The sequence below is a fragment of the Ooceraea biroi genome, chromosome 7, assembly GCF_003672135.1.
Source record: "Ooceraea biroi isolate clonal line C1 chromosome 7, Obir_v5.4, whole genome shotgun sequence".
Lineage (NCBI taxonomy): Eukaryota > Metazoa > Arthropoda > Insecta > Hymenoptera > Formicidae > Ooceraea > Ooceraea biroi.
In genome coordinates this window covers 4281590-4300565 of record NC_039512.1, presented here as the reverse complement: position 1 = coordinate 4300565, position 18976 = coordinate 4281590, and the positions used below count along the sequence as shown (strand labels likewise).

The following is an 18976-nucleotide window of genomic DNA, read 5'->3' as shown; positions in this document are numbered from 1 at the left end:
ATCAATTAATTTTATTCAAAATATACAGAAATATTCGTGATTATTCTTCTTAATTCAAGCAAGATGCTAACTGACACGAGAGAGACAACTCGAAGACGCACGATTTCATGAGAGCTACATATTACGAACCTCACTGCATCCACGCTGACAGTTTTCACGAGATAAAATCGAGATGATTCAATCGTCGACATCTACGGGTGACAAAACTCGATGTTCTCTTTGCCTTTATCGTTCCTATAAAACCCATCGAATGGAATGGAAGCTGCCACAATTCAGCGCGTTCAACCGTTTAAACGCGTCACCAATATGCATATGCTCAAAGGCCGCAGAAAGTCGATCAAATATACTTCGTATAATATAATCGTGCCAAAATGCGGCTGCCATTATCACAAGTTTCAACAATAAAGAACTAGAAAAGAGATTTTTTGGTTAACAACAAAAATAATGAAAAATCTCTAATTAAGGAAAGAAAATCTTTAATTGATAATTCATATTAATTTCTTCTTTGTCGAATTATAAATTGCTTGCTATTTTATGCCGGTTATTTTCTGTCAGCCACACATTTCTAAAGAAATTTCTAATGCAATGCAACAATGTCAAGATTCATCGATCGCGAGCGGCACATGGCACGATCATTAGCTTGACAATCACGCAAGGGTCAGGATCATCAGATGATTAACGAATTAATCGTTCATGAATTACCGCGACATTGTTTCCCCCAGAACATTTTGTTCGTATTCTTTAACAAATACCGAAAAAACATCAGTGTCATTAATAATCTGTCAGACTTCGGTCGACGTCTTGGACGCCATAGTAGGTACGTGTTTCCCTCTGAAAATGTACATAAACTGGAAACTGCCTGCGTTCTCACAAATGATATGGTAAACGACACGTTAATATCGTCGTTCTACGATTTCTCTCGCGTGATACAATCTGACCCGGTTCACTCGCGAGCAGGGTAACGCCGAGAGCTAGGAAGCGCATAGATCCCCCAATGTGTACTACATCATCTTTGCCTCTCGAGATCATCGTTAAGGATTCATCCGCCTTCCCGTCCCTCGCGCTTCTCCAGTTCTCCAATACACGTATTTCTATGATAATAACATAGAATAATACGGGACACGAAGTCATCATAAAACTGCCCATTCTTCGACTTGAGATCTTTGGTGAGTTTTAAGCAATCGCTTACTTTTGTGTTCCCGGGATCACGTTCGCAGGACGCGCGCTAAATTTTTTAGCATCACGCAGCAGCTGAGGACCGAGGAGCAAGAACGATCGTTCCGGACTAGGTCACACCACGCGGCAGATCGCTACATACTCCGCTTCTCGATGAGCCTTCTAGCATGAAGCCGGCGCATGAGAGCGATCAGAGCGGTTGGTTCAATTAGCGGAGGGAACGATCGCGATTCGATCCCGCTGAGCGATCGCGTACCGATAGTGTGCACGTTGTCGCTCGTTATCTTGGTCGACTTCTTATCTGCCGCCTCACAGGAAGGTGGTTCCGTCCATCGCCTCTCTGGATCGTATCGTATCCCGAGTCGATCGATCGTCTAGTCAGGGTGCACGCGCGCTGACCGGTTGCGGCACCACGTTCTCGTACACGGGGTTGCACAGATCGCGCTCAAAATCACGTATCCTGATAACAAAACGGGGGTGTAACACCGGGGGTAACACTGCGTCGCGGACACCGGCGCGTCGAAAACGAAGTCCCTGATCCGGGGGTTGCGGGAGAGGCCTCGAATTTGTCGCGTGCGGCTACGGGGATGTGAAAACGAGCGAGCGCGTACGCGCGGATGGATTGACTCCACCGCGAACCCACCCGTTCGGCGGGGTGACCGAGTGGCGACTGACACTCACCCTGCGTGGTGCCGTGGCGGCGCTGACTATCCCCGAAAGAAACACCGTGCCCCCACTTATACGGCGACGCGCAACCCTCGCTGTCTCGCCCTTTTTCTCCGGCTCTAGCCCGCCGCGACGCGCCGTCTCTCCCTCCTGCTGGCTGCTGGCCGACATCGAGGGGAACGACGCCAGGAAATGGGCCCGATCAGGGCACCGAGTCGGGTTGGGTCGGGTCGGGTCGGGGTCGGTCAAGTAATCCGATGACGAACCAACCACAGACTGGCTTTCGCCGAAAGGGTAACTGCTGAACAGCACCAGAGACGCAGGTCGCTGACAATTTCCACGTCTCCCTCGACGTAGCTCTTTCACTGCCAAGGGGACGCACGTGACCCGCCAACACGTAAACGTGTGGTACAAAACTTCGTGATTCGTTCCGAGGCCAACTCGCCTGCGATTGCGGTCGAAGTCGTGAGCAAGGGAGCATTTGTCACGACGTTTCGTCTCAAGAATATTAATAACTTTCCTTTTGTATCGTGTGCTAGTTTCTTTTTGTTTTCTTTGTTCCTTTTGTGACGGAAATTTTGTGATTCGAAGTCAGAGTAGAGATTGATAACGTTCGTTACATACGCTCTCGCGCACGATAACGTCTTTTGCAACTTAACAGTTTGCCAAATTTTACAATTCTATTACGCCATTAGCGATTTATCGTTCTACTGCGAGCACCACTGCGAGTGCAAATTGGCACGAGTCCATCGAGAAACTTTTATGACAGGAACTTTCGTAACGTCCGCGAGATCTGAGACTTTTTAATCGCCGGAGTAAGTTACGCTAACGATTGTCCTGTATGATTCGGTATGGAAGGTTTTGCGTGGATTTCAACATGTAAAAACAAGAATATAAAGGAATAGAGCAACAAACATTGTTGCATAATCAATGAAATTAAGAAGCAGAACTTTATACAAATGAAATGCATATGTGCGTATGGGACGAGGGGTATATATGGTAAATTCGCAATTTCGATTTACATGTCTCCAATTAATAATGCGTTTCCAGTAAATGGGCGAGTTATCCCGCGACGTATAGCTACATCGTCATTAGGGAAACGTCATTAGTACTGCGATGCATTCGGAATCATGTATTTATTAGGATAATGGAGGAACTGTGGAGCAAGTGACTACGAGATGCCGAACGAAGAGAAAGGGATGGAAAATGTAACTGCGTCAGACAGCAACGAGAGAAACGCTTCGCGGTGCACGTGCAAGAGAGAGCAAAATGGGAAATACAAGAGCGCTCTATATCGTTCGGGTCAATGGAAACATATGTCGGAAGACAAAGATACCTTTTCGATATCAAACAAATTTCATTGGTTAACCAAATAAATCTGTCATCGGTAAATTACAATTTGGAAGCGCATGGATGTTGTATTTATTAATACAATATTAATACTTGAATATTCATGAACGCGTGTCTATTGACAAAATGATAATATTAACTCTAACCCTTGTATGCAACGATATATTGCAAATTAAAATAAATCTTTACTAATGATAATTACTAATGATAACTAAATGATAAAATAATATTATCGTTTTTATCGGCAGAAAATAATAATATTTAAGTTCTGCCTTTACTTTTGATAGTTTGAAAGCACATGAAATGTAATGTCTTGAAATGTAAGTAAAGATACAAATAGCAGGCATAACGAAAATTTACGACAGAGATGCGCAATTCATACATTCACTTTCATTAGAGACATCTCTGAGAAAAACAGGTGCCGTTTTCGAAGCCAACAGTGAACGGATTCAGAGAAAAAGACAAATAAAAGGCAAAAGACAAAGTTACATGAAACATTGCGATTCTTTTCAAGAGATTCATCGCACTTTAAGTTTGCAAAGATTTCTAGATTCTAAAAACAAGCCTTTCAAAAAATCTGAATTTCCCGCTCTGCATTCTCTAGAATTCTAATGCCAAATTTACTCAAGCTGCACAAAGCTCGAAACCTACATAACTGTAATGATTTGCTATAATAAATTATAATTGCCATAAACATCATAGAATGAAAAATTAAAATCGATGAATTATGCGGAAGTTTTAGCTTTTCATTGTGAATTATTGATAGCACGTGCGTGCAAACATTCGCCATTCTTATGAATAAAAATAAAATCCGAAGTAGCCACATTGAAATCGGTGAACATCATGATTGAAACATGAAGAAGAAGCTGTGTGCTAGATAAAAAGGTATCGTCGATTCGACAAGGATAGAAGAGTCGCGATCGAAGACATCAAAGGGAGGGCGCCACCTCGCCGGCAACCCCGTTTCCATCGGCTTTCTTGAATCATGAGCTAATTTCTTCCCAGCGATATCTTTACGCTAATATTTCTTTTAAATTCTCAAGTACAAGTAGCAAGATCGACAAACAAATACGACATATGCTATGATATATCATTAATATCTCTTTAAAGTTTTTAATCTTTTGATATCATTAAAGAATTATCAATGAATGGTCAATGATCAATGATCCATCATTGTATCGATACAAAAATAACAATACTTGAACTTATAATTTCAATTTGTTAAATTTCACAAATTTGTCATTAAATTTCCATGTACACAATGATGTAAAGACACATGTCATTAATAAAAAGAGTTGTACATTTCATTTGATCTCATTTGGTTTCACTAATTATCTCCGTTAAAAGAGGGAATATCACGTTAACGAGACAGACAATTACCATTCTTTTCGTGCACCATTCTCGCACGCGTGCTCGCGTGAAGTCACGCAATTTAAATCTCGAGGAACTCCCTATGGACCACATATCATACACGTACTTATTCACCTAACTGTAGAGGAGGAGAGGGAGGAAAACTTTAGGTCGCCTCCGCAAGCCTCATTTGAAATGCAAATGCCGCATTTTCGTCAGCTCATTTACGAATGTTATATATTACCTGCTGGTTGGGCCAATTCTTGATGCATATCAGCGCGTGATTATCACGTCAGCAAATGGTCAGCGAATTGTGCCACCAGTGCACCACACTGATGAGCTCAATAAATCGGATGTATCCACGACAACTCTTCGATGTTTGCACCGCTCTTGTTAATTACACCTACCTACCTACCTACCCTCCACTATTGAAAATCCGCAGATATGCAAATGCAATCTGTTCGCAATCCTCGTGACGTCTACGATTCCTCGTACAAAACGTAGATAGCGACCTGGACGGCAGCCAGACACGTTTCGCGCGTAACTTCCGTTAAGTGCTCGAAAATCATCCGTAATTAATTCCACCAGCGAGAGGATACATAAAAGAAAGAATCGAGTTCTCTGCGATCGAGTACTCGCGGAATCACGTACCCAAACAACCGATATCAATGTCAACAATATTTCTCATTTTGATCTTATAGCATCCTGTGCTCGTATCGGCGAAGATAACAAAGTTATCCTTGAAAAATATTACCTTCACCTTCTGCCGAGTGATTTAGGCTACAACAACAAGCCAAATAACAGTCATATAGCGCGAGCAAACAGACAAAATTGCGGTTACATCTGGTAAGCAGTATGCTGCGCGCGACATGTGTATCTTTTATGGAATTTGATATATAATATGCACATACATCCGATATGCATTTCGATACTTTGATATTAATTAATATTAAGTTAAATGTTGGGTAATTTGATATTTCAGATTTCGATCGGCGCTTGAACAGTTCAAGGAGAACCAACATCGACCTGGCAAGGTCGAGGTTACATAGCGTGGCTGGGCAAGGGAAGAAAGGGTGGCACTCGTAGAAAGGACGTGAGAGTTATATGAAGAGTGAGTAGCACGCGATTCAGCAATTTGCACATTTGCACGGCCGCGTGCGAACATAGCCCAGACGGAAATAAATTTATCTATTTGTCTTGCTTCGCGAGTTTTTCAGCGGATTTAATATCCGCGCATCAACCAAAGATACCATATTAACATAGATTTCTCGCATTTGTACTACTTGAAGAAATATCGAATGTTTATGCTCGTGAGAGAAGAAAGAGGGTGATCCGAGATAACATGTCACATTTTCCATAGATTATGTACATGGAAATTTTTCATACACTCGGCCATCCACAGTTTGATCAAACGTCTGTTGAAATTTAACAGTTTTCTATAAAATATAAATATAATATAAAAAAATATAATCGTAATTATGAAATATTTCTCGTAATTCGTGATCAATTTTCAGGACAAGATATGATGCCAACTCATTTCTATCAAATCAGGCTATATTTCCTCTATAGTCTTGCGATATGTATTATTGATATTTTTCCTTAAAAAGAATAAACTAGGATAACGGATTCAAAGCTTAATCTGAAATCATTAATATAAGTCCAGATTCTGTGTTGTTTAAAAATTGATTAATGGCAATTCCTGACGTGATAAAAAATATTATGTAGTTTGATTCAGATATCGCGGCAGTCGATATTATAATACATACATGAACATACATAAAGTAACATACAGTATTGTTATGAAGTTAATATCTCCTCTCGACTCGGTTATCTTACCCTTTATAACGTCTTGATGACTTTACACTTTCAGTACATCGGAAGCAACGCATCGCTAATCCTTCGGAAAATTTGTGCAACATCGATTCTACGCACGATTACAACGATGATAAAAATAACTATGCAAAACGAATTGAGCAGTGCATTGCCCCATATAACAGGTTTTGAAAAAACCTACGTGCATGATCTTATTTGGGAAAAAATCGACAGATGGTCAGACCACATTGCCTTGGTATGTAGTGCAGATATTATAACATAGCATGATAAATAATAAATGTATATAAATAAATAACCAAGAATTGATGTTTAGATATATAAAAAAGCTTCATAAAATTTTGCAATATTACCTTGGAATAATAGTTTTAACCCTTCCGTTGCAACGCTCTTTCAAAACGTGATCGCTAAAAATGCTCACGATACATGCGATGCCGAAGCAGATGATCGAAATTAGCCCTGCGAACGCAATAGTTGTAAGACACATACTTATGAGATACTTATTAGGACATTAATTTATTATTTATATATATAAGAATTTTAAACAAAATCGAAGCTATTTTGTAACGACGTACATGTAAATACACACCGTACGCAGCGAAAGGGTTAATGTAAGAAAAGCTAATATTATTTATTACAAAAAACGTTCTTTTTTTCTCGATAAAATAACGACAAAATAATAAACTAATTACACTGTCCAACAGCATTTTAAATTAAGTTTTGTTAATATATGCAACTAAATTCATAATTTTAATTCTAGATGTGCTCAGTTACTGGTAAATCATATACGTACAGTCAGTTGAGAACAGTATGTGGTAAATTAGCAACAAGTTTAAGGAAAAACAATCTTCGACCTAGAGATACTATCGCCATTGTTTTACCGAATATTCCGGAGCTTGCTATCATCGTATTAGCGGCAAATGAAGCCGGTTTATGCGTAAGACATAATCATTATATTTGAAAATATTCAACACGCACACTACACAAAACTTTTTCTAAAGTGACGCATTTTAACGCACTTATCTTCCATCACGTTTGCATATAACGAATAACATTGCATCCAAAACTACACTATAAATATTTGATGAAACATCCATGTCACAAAAAGATGTGGTCTTGCGACGAAATAGTAAGAAACATTGTTGTTAATAAAAGATGCCTAATCCGTGATAATCCGTGAAATATTCTTTACAACATATGCTTTTCAGTAAAATATTCGTTAAAAACTCTAAAATATTTATCGTTATGCAAATTTAATTGTCATGTTTACAATATGTAACACATAATGGAATGGTTCTTTAAAGACAACTCTAGTCAACCCTGCGTATACAGAACACGAGATAAGAAAGCAGTTGGTAAATGCAGATGTGCAAGCGGTTTTTACGTTTCCGGCCAAACTCGCTGATATCCAAGCGAGTATTACAAACAATTCCAAAATAAAGCTACCTATCATTCTTGTAAACGATACTGCTGCTGATGCTGCCCCAATCTCGGGAATCATTAAATTCGACGATCTCGTATGCGAAGACATCGAGGAATTTTCAATTAGTCAGGAAATCGGTGTCGATTATGAAGATACGGTGCTTCTGCTTTATTCGAGCGGCACGACTGGTCTACCAAAAGGCGTTGAATTATCCCATAAGTACGCAAATTGATTAAAAATACCGAATTGTACAGAAACGTGAAGAAATATGTAATATTGGAACATGTAACATAAAAGTCTATTGTGATTATAATGCGATATAAATTTCTAATTCACAAACTCCATGTTGTAGAAATCTTGTTGCAAATATTTTGCAATTCTCACATCCGGTGGTGTTTCCCGGAAGGCCAACAACTAAGGACTATCAGGATATTATACCAGTGATACTACCAATGTTCCATTCTTACGCGTTAATATATATTATATATGGGTATTTGCGGTAAGTTAATCCATATGTTATCTGATTTGCGTAATGCTCTGTCTACACTGGAGGATGATCCTATTTGTGGCTCATCCGATGCCTTGTCTATACTGGAGGATGATCAACCAACTTCAATACATGATTTTCGACTGTCTTCGGATGAGCCACAAATAGGATCATCCTTCTGTGTAGACAGAGCATAACGAAACAGAACAAGTAAATGCTAACACGTTCACACTTTTCAATTCAACTCGTATTTGAGTAAAGTTTTAAATGTAATTGCGTAATACAATCCTGTTAAATGTAATCTTTTGTTTCTTACTTCTAATTGTTCTTGAAGATATTTTTTAATAACACTTGAAGTATAAACAATTTAAAATCTCATAATGTGCGTTCTATGTCTGTAGGGCAGGTGCTAAGCTGGTGTGCATGCCACGATTCTCCGTGAACGAGTTCATAAAACTACTCGAAAATCATCAGTTCACGATGTTGCATACTGTACCCCCAATAATACAAATAATGGTGAGCAACGAGCGAATAAAACCACACCATATTGCACACGTTGAAGTAGTAATAGTAGCAGCTGCGTCCATCGGTAAAGAAACCATCGCGAAATTTCAAAATCGCTTCAAAAATACGAGACTCATCCAAGGGTAAGAGATAGCTACAAGTAAATACGTTGTTATAATAATGACGAATATCTCGTTGCAATCTACGTGTAGATACGGCGCCTCGGAGCTATCTCCGGTTGCTACATGTGGTACTCTAGATACGCCACCCTCATCATGTGGTTTCCTGATCCCAAATACGAAAATAAGGATCGTAGGATATGAGGACAATAATCTGGGTAAGAATTTGCCTCCTCACAATGTGGGAGAGATATACGTGCAGGGTCCTCAAGTGATGAAGGGATATTACAAAAACCCTGAAGCCACGGCAAGCACCATGGACGGGGACTGGTACAAGACCGGTGATCTGGGATATTATACCGAAGACAGTAAGTAAAATATAGCAAATTTAAATTTTCTGACGAAAACTGTATAAAAAATGCATATATACAAACGCAATAAAATATTACGTAATAAATTATTACAATGCAGGCATGCTGTACATAACTGGACGATTGAAAGAGATAATAAAGGTGAACGGTTATCAAGTTGCCCCCGCCGAATTGGAAGAAGTAATACGCAAATGCGATAAAGTAAAGGATGTAGCTGTTATAGGAGTAGCATATGACAAATCCGGAGAAGTCCCAAAGGCTTTCATAGTTCCTGTGTCGAAAGAGAATATTAGCGAGGACGAAATAAAAAAATTTGTTGCTAAACGCGTAACCAAATACAAGCAATTAGGATATGTACAGTTCATAACAAGCATTCCCAAAAACGCGTCTGGAAAAATTCTTCGAAGAGAGCTTGAAAAATTGTAACAAGTTCTTTGAATTGCGTGATGCAGTTGGTCACAAGGGAATGATCAAAGGACACATTCAAATATCGATTCATATGCGTTATGATTAACACCAACAAAAATTTTTATTGTAACAAAAAATGACTGTCATTACAAGATAAATTTACTTGATTATTTACATGTTGAAAAAAGATTTATTCTTTAGATTTCTTAGCATCATTTTGAGAAGAGTCTTGTTTTTCTAACAGGACACTCGTAATTCCAGCTTTTTTCAGTTCCTCTATGAGTTCACCATTTTTATGCATTTCTAAAAGTATATCGCAACCACCCACAAAATCGCCATTTATAAATACTTGAGGTATCGTGGGCCAATTAGAGAAGTTTTTTATACCTAATTAACGTTAAAATATTTTAGCATCAAGATATAACATGATGACACAAGCAATAATGAAAGAAAAGAAAACTTTCTTGATATAAATTTATAAAAAATATACAAACATATAAATATATTAATGATACGATATAATTCAAATATATTATATATTTTATAAATATTCTTAAAAAATTTTGTATTATCTCTTTTTTTAAATACTGTACAAATATAGAAATTCATAATAAATATAATACATATTTGTAATGTTTTACCCTGTCTAAGCTCCTCATCCTTAAGAACATCGTGAGCGTCGTAAGTAACACCATGCATTTTTAATATTTGAACCACAGCATTACTAAATCCACATCGTGGCTCCTCTGGTACACCTTTCATAAAGACGACTACTCTACTTTTCTGCAAGAAACAATCCGCATACAGTAACAATTATTAAATATAATGGCATGTTTATTAGCATAAATAGAAAATTTCTGAACTTGCTACATTCATATTTTTCTATGATAATTTATATTATAAAAAATTAGATGTACTAACTTATCGTACTGCGTTTATTTATTCTTACATAAAATATTGAGCTAGAAAAGTTTTACGTAAATAGAAAATAACAAATATATCTTATGTTCACTCACCTTGACGAGGTTACCAATCTCATCCAGCTTCGTGCTAAAATTTCTAGCGATAAAGAAACTCCTGGCTCCAAACCGAAACATGTTGTGCTTTATGTTATCAAAGACTACGTCTGTGAACTTTTGCTTTCCGTTTAGAAACGAAACATAAAAAGATATAAGAAAGCCGCGAGAGGTTATGTATATACCGTCCCGGTACTGCGTTGTCAGCTGATTCTCGACTTCTAAAGCCACGCGTAGCGTCATCGTGCGACATAATGGCAAACTTCATATTATGACTTGCATAAATTTTATAGCAAAAAAGGATAATAGTTTTATAAAATATATATATTCAAATATATAAATAAAATTATATTACAAATATCATAATGTTCATACTTTTACATTACTTTGCACTCCATAACATTCACCACTATTTATCTGATATTAAATTTATAAATGGCCCGCCAATCGAATTATTAATTATTTAAATAATTAAATAAAATAACAAAATTGAAATAATTAATTAATTAAAATAAATAATTAATTACAATAACAGAATTAAAATAACTCTTTTCTTCCGTTATAACTCAAGGATCGACTTCACCGTTCCAGTCAGGAATAAACTCAATGAAAAGTCGGCGAATTACGGACGAAACTCGAAACCAGTTACAAATATTGTAAATACTGATTTACTCATCAACTGTTTTGCGTCGCCATTTGCTAGCCACGATTGTTCCATAACATCTCCAAACAAAGATGCTTACGCGGATGCGAAATCGATCACAAATAAAACAAGATTAATTACACGCGCGTAATGTTTAACATGACTGAGCGATAATTTGCCATTTCTTTGCACTTCCGTAACGGAAACGCGTAATAGCGCGACGAACGATCATTCAACACTTTACGACATTCTCGAAACGTGGCGATATACTTTCGATTTATTTTCTTTTATGTATTACTACGGATACTTTCGACTCACGGGAAATTCGAATCGTTCCGCGGCAACTTCAGCCCTATCACATAATAGCATACCAATCGTCAGATTCGATCGGTGGATCTCTGACAAACGTATTTTTCATGTTGATTTGCAAGTTAAAAATAAGATTGAAGACTATAAAGATCAAGTATAATAAGTATAAGTATATAAAGATCAATAGAAAACAAAAACATAATAAAAAGTAATGTAATCATTACATTTTTATTACTTTTTTATAATTTCGCAACAAAATGCGACAAATTTTGATAGCTATGATTATTGCTTCTCGTACTGTTTCGTTCGAGTGAGTGTTCGAAAGATATCGCAAATATACAATTCAATATCTCGATTTCTTTCAATGGCTGTCGCATTCATCAAGAGCAACGACGGTTTTGTGAATGGTTTAGAATGAATATCGCTAAATTTGTCAAGACTGTTAACCAAGTCGATTTCATTCTAAATTTTATTCATGAGATAGGATCTTTGTAGAACTCGGTATGAATTCGGCGTCGGTTTTGCTCTCCACATCAACCCGCTCGAAAATAATGTCACCACACAACCGATCATTGGAAACGTTAATTTGCCCGCCATTACTCCTCCATTCACTTTCTTGAAATCCGACCTATTTGATAAGGCTGTACCAGCGATTTTGCGGCTTACCGGTTTAGTGAAATGATCTCGCCATAATAAACTTAGTATGCCTGCCGCATACTTTTTAGATTTCGGATCGCAGCTATTTTATTTCTCGTGAATTTTTTAAATATTTTAAGCTTAGTTTCACGTTAATTGGATATAGCTATATTTGGTATAGATGACAGCCACGAATTCTGTACAAGCAATTTTATCTAAATTGCATTCACGATTAAATCCATTTTCGACCATTTATTGATTGCATCCTAACAGATTATGTAACCAGAGAGGAACCTGAGAGCGGCCAGGCCGCCGTTTACGGCCATATTTTTGCATTGAGAAATTTGAGAAATACAACACCGAATGTAAGTTCACATTCGGTGTTGTATATCTCAAATTTCTCAATGCAAAAATATGGGCGTAAACGGCGGCCTGGGCGCTCTCAGGTTCCTCTCTGATGTAACTGATAATTTTCCCACTATCTATACATATAAAATATGAATGTAGCAAGTTCAGAAATTTTCTATTTATGCTAATAAACATGCTATTATATTTAATAATTGTTACTGTATGCGGATTGTTTCTTGCAGAAAAGTAGAGTAGTCGTCTTTATGAAAGGTGTACCAGAAGAGCCACGATGTGGATTTAGTAATGCCGTGGTTCAAATATTAAAAACGCATGGTGTTACTTACGACGCTCACGATGTTCTTAAGAATGAGGAGCTTAGACAGGGTAAAACATTACAAATATGTATTATATTTAGTATGAATTTCTATATTTGTATAGTATTTCAAAAAAGAGATAATACAAAATTTTTCAAGAATATTTATAAAATATATAATATATTTGAATTATATCGTATCATTAAGATATTTATATGTTTGTATATTTTTTATAAGTTTATATCAAGAAAGTTTTCTTTTCTCCAAGCGATACTCCTGTATCGCTTGAATTTTATATGTATAGATAGTGGGAAAATTATCAGTTACATCAGAGAGGAACCTGAGAGCGCCCAGGCCGCCGTTTACGCCCATATTTTTGCATTGAGAAATTTGAGATATACAACACCGATTGTAAGTTCACATTCGGTGTTGTATTTCTCAAATTTCTCAATAGATGTGCTCAGTTACCCGTAAATCATATACGTACAGTCAGTTGAGAAAAGTATGTGGTAAATTAGCAACAAGTTTAAGGAAAAACAATCTTTGACCTAGAGATACTATCGCCATTGTTTTACCGAATATTCCGGAGCTTGCTATCATCGTATTAGCGGCAAATGAAGCCGGTTTATGCGTAAGACATAATCATTATATTTGAAAATATTCAACACGCACACTACACAAAACTTTTTCTAAAGTGACGCATTTTAACGCACTTATCTTCCATCACGTTTGCATATAACGACTAACATTGCATCCAAAACTACACTATAAATATTTGATGAAACATCCATGTCACAAAAAGATGTGGTCTTGCAACGAAATAGTAAGAAAAATTGTTGTTAATAAAAGATGCCTAATCCGTGATAATCCGTGAAATATTCTTTACAACATATGCTTTTCAGTAAAATATTCGTTAAAAACTCTAAAATATTTATCGTTATGCAAATTTAATTGTCACGTTTACAATACAGGAGTCAGGGCCACTTCGACCAAAATCCAGTTAATTTAATAATCGTCGATTAACTCACTCTTCGTCTCTTTCTAAGGCAGGTAGTTGGAAAAGGACGAAGAGTAAGTTAAGGGGGGAGCCTGCTTTAGAACGTTGAAAATAAGGTATAATTTTACGAATTTTTTTTGGAGAAACTATACAGCGGATCATTATAAAACTTTGATGCATTTATTACTACATGTTTAAAGATAAAAAAATTATTTTTTTATTTGAATATATCGCCTGTAGAGGTCGTCCTGGAGGCATCTTATTGTAAATTGGTGAGCATTCTCCTGCCTCCAAATTTCATCCAAACTGAAAAATTGAAATATTTTCTTGTTATTTATGAATTCCCATCCTCGATGAACCTTTAATATTCATAAAAACATTAAGTTAAACAATTATTTTTGCATGAAAAAGTTCAAAACCTTTGCCTAAAAATCGTACTTTTGTGTTCTAAGCTCCACCATTTTGACACTTTTCAACTTTTTTCTTCTCTCTTTGGTTCATCGACGATGGGAATTCATAAATAACGAGAACATATTTCAATTTTTCAGTTTAGACGAAATTTGGAGGCAGGAGAATGCTCAGCAATTTGCAATGCCGGCGACGCGGCTGCACTAAGATTTCTCCAGGACGACCTCTACAAGCGATATATTCAAATCAAAAAATAATTTTTTTTATCTTTAAACATGTACTAATAAATGCATAAAAGTTTTATAATGATCCGCTGTATAGTTTCTCCAAAAACAATTCGTAAAATATACCTTATTTTCAGCGTTCTAAAGCAGGTTCCCCCCTTAAACTACGGTTAAAGATAAACGGCATTGGTAGAAGCGGGCCTCAGTCGGCGATCTGAAGGCAAGACATTGCGACCAAGAATTTTCGTGTGGTGTCGAAGCAACAATAAAGTGCTTATAAGATAAAAAGACTCGTTTGTCTTGATCACCTCGTTCCCGAAAACAATTAGCACTGGAGTTCACGCGCGGAGAGCCACACGCTCGCCAGCTCGTTCAGAAAGCAAAAAGAAACCCGACAAAGTTTTTAACAACTTTTTAACGACAAGTTTAACAACTATGCAGAACGTATTGAGCAGCCCATTGTCCAATATAACAGGATTCGAAAAAACTTACGTGCATGATCTTATTTGGGAAAAAATCGACAGATGGTCAGACCACATTGCCTTGGTATGTAGTGCAGATATTATAACATAGCATGATAAATAATAAATGTATATAAATAAATAACCAAGAATTGATCTTTAGATATATAAAAAAGCTTCATAAAATTTTGCAATATTACCTTGGAATAATAGTTTTAACCCTTTCGTTGCAACGCTCTTTCAAAAAGTGATCGCTAATAATGCTAACGATACATGCGATGCCGAAGCAGATGATCGAAATTAGCCCTGCGAACGCAATAGTTGTAAGACACATACTTATGAGATACTTATTAGGACATTAATTTATTATTTACATATATAAGAATTTTAAACAAAATCGAAGCTATTTTGTAACGACGTACATGTAAATACACACCGTACGCAGCGAAAGGGTTAATATAAGAAAAGTTAATATTATTTATTACAAAAAACGTTCTTTTTTTCTCGATAAAATAACGACAAAATAATAAACTAATTACACTGTCCAATAGCATTTTAAATTAAGTTTTGTTAATATATGCAACCAAATTCATAATTTTAATTCTAGATGTGCTCAGTTACTGGTAAATCATATACGTACAGTCAGCTGAGAAAAGTATGTGGTAAATTAGCAACAAGTTTAAGGAAAAACAATCTTCGACCTAGAGATACTATCGCCATTGTTTTACCGAATATTCCGGAGCTTGCTATCATCGTATTAGCGGCAAATGAAGCCGGTTTATGCGTAAGACATAATCATTATATTTGAAAATATTCAACACGCACACTACACAAAACTTTTTCTAAAGTGACGCATTTTAACGCACTTATCTTCCATCACGTTTGCATATAACGAATAACATTGCATCCAAAACTACACTATAAATATTTGATGAAACATCCATGTCACAAAAAGATGTGGTCTTGCGACGAAATAGTAAGAAACATTGTTGTTAATAAAAGATGCCTAATCCGTGATAATCCGTGAAATATTCTTTACAACATATGCTTTTCAGTAAAATATTCGTTAAAAACTCTAAAATATTTATCGTTATGCAAATTTAATTGTCATATTTACAATATGTAACACATAATGGAATGGTTCTTTAAAGACAACTCTAGTCAACCCTGCGTATACAGAACACGAGATAAGAAAGCAGTTGGTAAATGCAGATGTGCAAGCGGTTTTTACGTTTCCGGCCAAACTCGCTGATATCCAAGCGAGTATTGCAAACAATTCCAAAATAAAGCTACCTATCATTCTTGTAAACGATACTACTGCTGATGCTGCCCCAATCTCGGGAATCATTAAATTCGACGATCTCGTATGCGAAGACATCGAGGAATTTTCAATTAGTCAGGAAATCGGTGTCGATTATGAAGATACGGTGCTTCTGCCTTATTCGAGCGGCACGACTGGTATACCAAAAGGCATTGAATTATCCCATAAGTACGCAAATTGATAAAAAATATCGAATTGTACAGAAACGTGAAGAAATATGTAATATTGGAACATGTAACATAAAAGTCTATTGTGATTATAATGCGATATAAATTTCTAATTCACAAACTCCATGTTGTAGAAATCTTGTTGCAAATATTTTGCAATTCTCACATCCGGTGGTGTTTCCCGGAAGGCCAACAACTAAGGACTATCAGGATATTATACCAGTGATACTACCAATGTTCCATTCTTACGCGTTAATATATATTATATATGGGTATTTGCGGTAAGTTAATCCATATGTTATCTGATTTGCGTAATGCTCTGTCTACATTGGAGGATGATCCTATTTGTGGCTCATCCGATGCCTTGTCTATACTGGAGGATGATCAACCAACTTCAATATATGATTTTCGACTGTCTTCGGATGAGCCACAAATAGGATCATCCTTCAGTGTAGACAGAGCATAACGAAACAGAACAAGTAAATGCTAACACGTTCACACTTTTCAATTCAACTCGTATTTGAGTAAAGTTTTAAATGTAATCGCGTAATACAATCCTGTCGAATGTAATCTTTTGTTTCTTACTTCTAATTGTTCTTGAAGATATTTTTTAATAACACTTGAAGTATAAACAATTTAAAATCTCATAATGTGCGTTCTATGTCTGTAGGGCAGGTGCTAAGCTGGTGTGCATGCCACGATTCTCCGTGAACGAGTTCATAAAACTACTCGAAAATCATCAGTTCACGATGTTGCACACTGTACCCCCAATAATACAAATAATGGTGAGCAACGAGCTAATAAAACCGCACTATATTGCACACGTTGAAGTAGTAATAGTGGCAGCTGCGTCCATCGGTAAAGAAACCATCGCGAAATTTCAAAATCGCTTCAAAAATACGAGATTCATCCAAGGGTAAGAGATAGCTACAAGTAAATACGTTGTTATAATAATGACGAATATCTTGTTGCAATCTACGTGTAGATACGGCGCCTCGGAGCTATCTCCGGTTGCTACATGTGGTATTCTAGATACGCCACCCTCATCATGTGGTTTCCTGATCCCAAATACGAAAATAAGGATCGTAGGATATGAGGACAATAATCTGGGTAAGAATTTGCCTCCGCACAATGTGGGAGAGATATACGTGCAGGGTCCTCAAGTGATGAAGGGATATTACAAAAACCCTGAAGCCACGGCAAGCACCATGGACGGGGACTGGTACAAGACCGGTGATCTGGGATATTATACAGAAGATAGTAAGTAAAATATATCAAATTCAAGTTTTCCGACGAAAACTTTACAAAAACTGCATGTATAGAAACGCAATAAATTTTATAACGTTACAAAATGCAGGCTTGCTGTACATAACTGGACGATTGAAAGAAATAATAAAGGTGAACGGCTATCAAGTTGCCCCCGCGGAATTGGAAGAAATAATACGCAAATGCGATAAAGTAAAGGATGTAGCTGTTATAGGAGTGGCGCATGACAAATACGGAGAAATCCCAAAAGCCTTCATAGTTCCTGTATCAAAAGAGAATATTAGCGAGGATGAAATAAAAAAAATTGTTGCTAACCGTGTAACCAAATACAAGCAATTAGGATATGTACAATTCATAACAAGCATTCCCAAAAGCGCGTCTGGAAAAATTCTTCGAAGAGAGCTTGAAAGATTGTAACAAGTTCTTTGAATTGCGTGATGCAATTGATCACAAGGAATAATCAATAAACATTCGGTAAATAGCGATTCATACGTTGCGATTACCAACAATATCAACAAAAATATTATAATACTTGTAATAAATAGCGCCGTGGGCGGTGGCGGGATCCTGGGAGGCGTTGGGGAGTAAGTGGGAAATAAAAAGGTGAAAAAGAATTCGGACTAAACATTTTTTTAAGTAAACTTCTTTACATAGATATACAATGCATCGTCACAAGATTCTATCAACCGTTAGTACATGTTGATCCGGTTGTATAATGTAAGGCTAAATTTAGTTTTTAAGGAAATGAACAAAATGCAAGTTACAACCGACCGGTCTTAACAAAAGAGCAAGATACATCTTAAGAAGCGAGTGGGAGCATGTATGTATACTATTTTGAACGCGAGAACATCCACTATACTTGTGGAAATAAATATATATTTCGTTGGCACCTCGTGACGAGACATTTCGTTGGATCAATTACATTTTTTTTCTCTGTGTACGTTCTTACAATTGTATCATTAATTGAGATAGAGATAGAGATAGAGATAGAGAAGGGGGCGTTGAAAAAAACTTATCTTTGAAAAGGGGGCGGTAAGCTAACAAAATTTTTATAACTCTGGTCTAAACCGACGCGTAGCGCCATCATGCGTCATAATAACAAACTTTATGTTGCGACTTTTCCATAAATTCATCGCAAAAAAAGATAATAGTTTTATGAAATATATATTTATGTATACAAAT

The 18976-nt window shown here is 36.7% G+C and overlaps 3 protein-coding genes across 5 annotated transcripts; 2 read left to right on the top strand and 1 right to left on the bottom strand.

Moving 5' to 3' along the window:
- The first annotated feature begins 2148 nt into the window (after nt 1-2148).
- On the top strand, nt 2149-9858 carry LOC105277554 (4-coumarate--CoA ligase 1-like). 2 transcript variants are annotated; one of them, XM_026971286.1, is made up of 9 exons: nt 2149-5388; nt 5525-5653; nt 6413-6610; nt 7133-7309; nt 7677-8014; nt 8148-8294; nt 8684-8929; nt 8999-9273; nt 9377-9858. In XM_026971286.1, the coding sequence occupies exons 3-9, from the start codon at nt 6485-6487 to the stop codon at nt 9700-9702; spliced, it is 1635 nt and encodes a 544-aa protein (XP_026827087.1). In that variant the 5' UTR covers nt 2149-5388; nt 5525-5653; nt 6413-6484; the 3' UTR covers nt 9703-9858. The 2 variants fall into 2 exon arrangements, with proteins under 2 accessions (XP_026827087.1, XP_026827088.1); XM_026971287.1 differs by lacking the exons at nt 2149-5388; nt 5525-5653; nt 6413-6610 and having other exon boundaries at nt 7221-7501.
- LOC105287276 (glutaredoxin-related protein 5, mitochondrial) lies at nt 9780-10958 on the bottom strand. The gene is made up of 3 exons (XM_026971288.1): nt 10701-10958; nt 10326-10467; nt 9780-10071 (listed from the first exon to the last, which is right to left on the bottom strand). The coding sequence occupies exons 1-3, from the start codon at nt 10941-10943 to the stop codon at nt 9875-9877; spliced, it is 582 nt and encodes a 193-aa protein (XP_026827089.1). The 5' UTR covers nt 10944-10958; the 3' UTR covers nt 9780-9874.
- A 3852-nt stretch (nt 10959-14810) lies between these two features.
- LOC105277553 (4-coumarate--CoA ligase 1) lies at nt 14811-18633 on the top strand. 2 transcript variants are annotated; one of them, XM_011335978.3, is made up of 7 exons: nt 14811-15125; nt 15648-15824; nt 16192-16529; nt 16663-16809; nt 17199-17444; nt 17514-17788; nt 17886-18633. In XM_011335978.3, the coding sequence occupies exons 1-7, from the start codon at nt 15015-15017 to the stop codon at nt 18209-18211; spliced, it is 1620 nt and encodes a 539-aa protein (XP_011334280.2). In that variant the 5' UTR covers nt 14811-15014; the 3' UTR covers nt 18212-18633. The 2 variants fall into 2 exon arrangements, with proteins under 2 accessions (XP_011334280.2, XP_011334281.2); XM_011335979.3 differs by lacking the exon at nt 14811-15125 and having other exon boundaries at nt 15736-16016.
- The last annotated feature ends 343 nt before the right edge of the window (nt 18634-18976 follow it).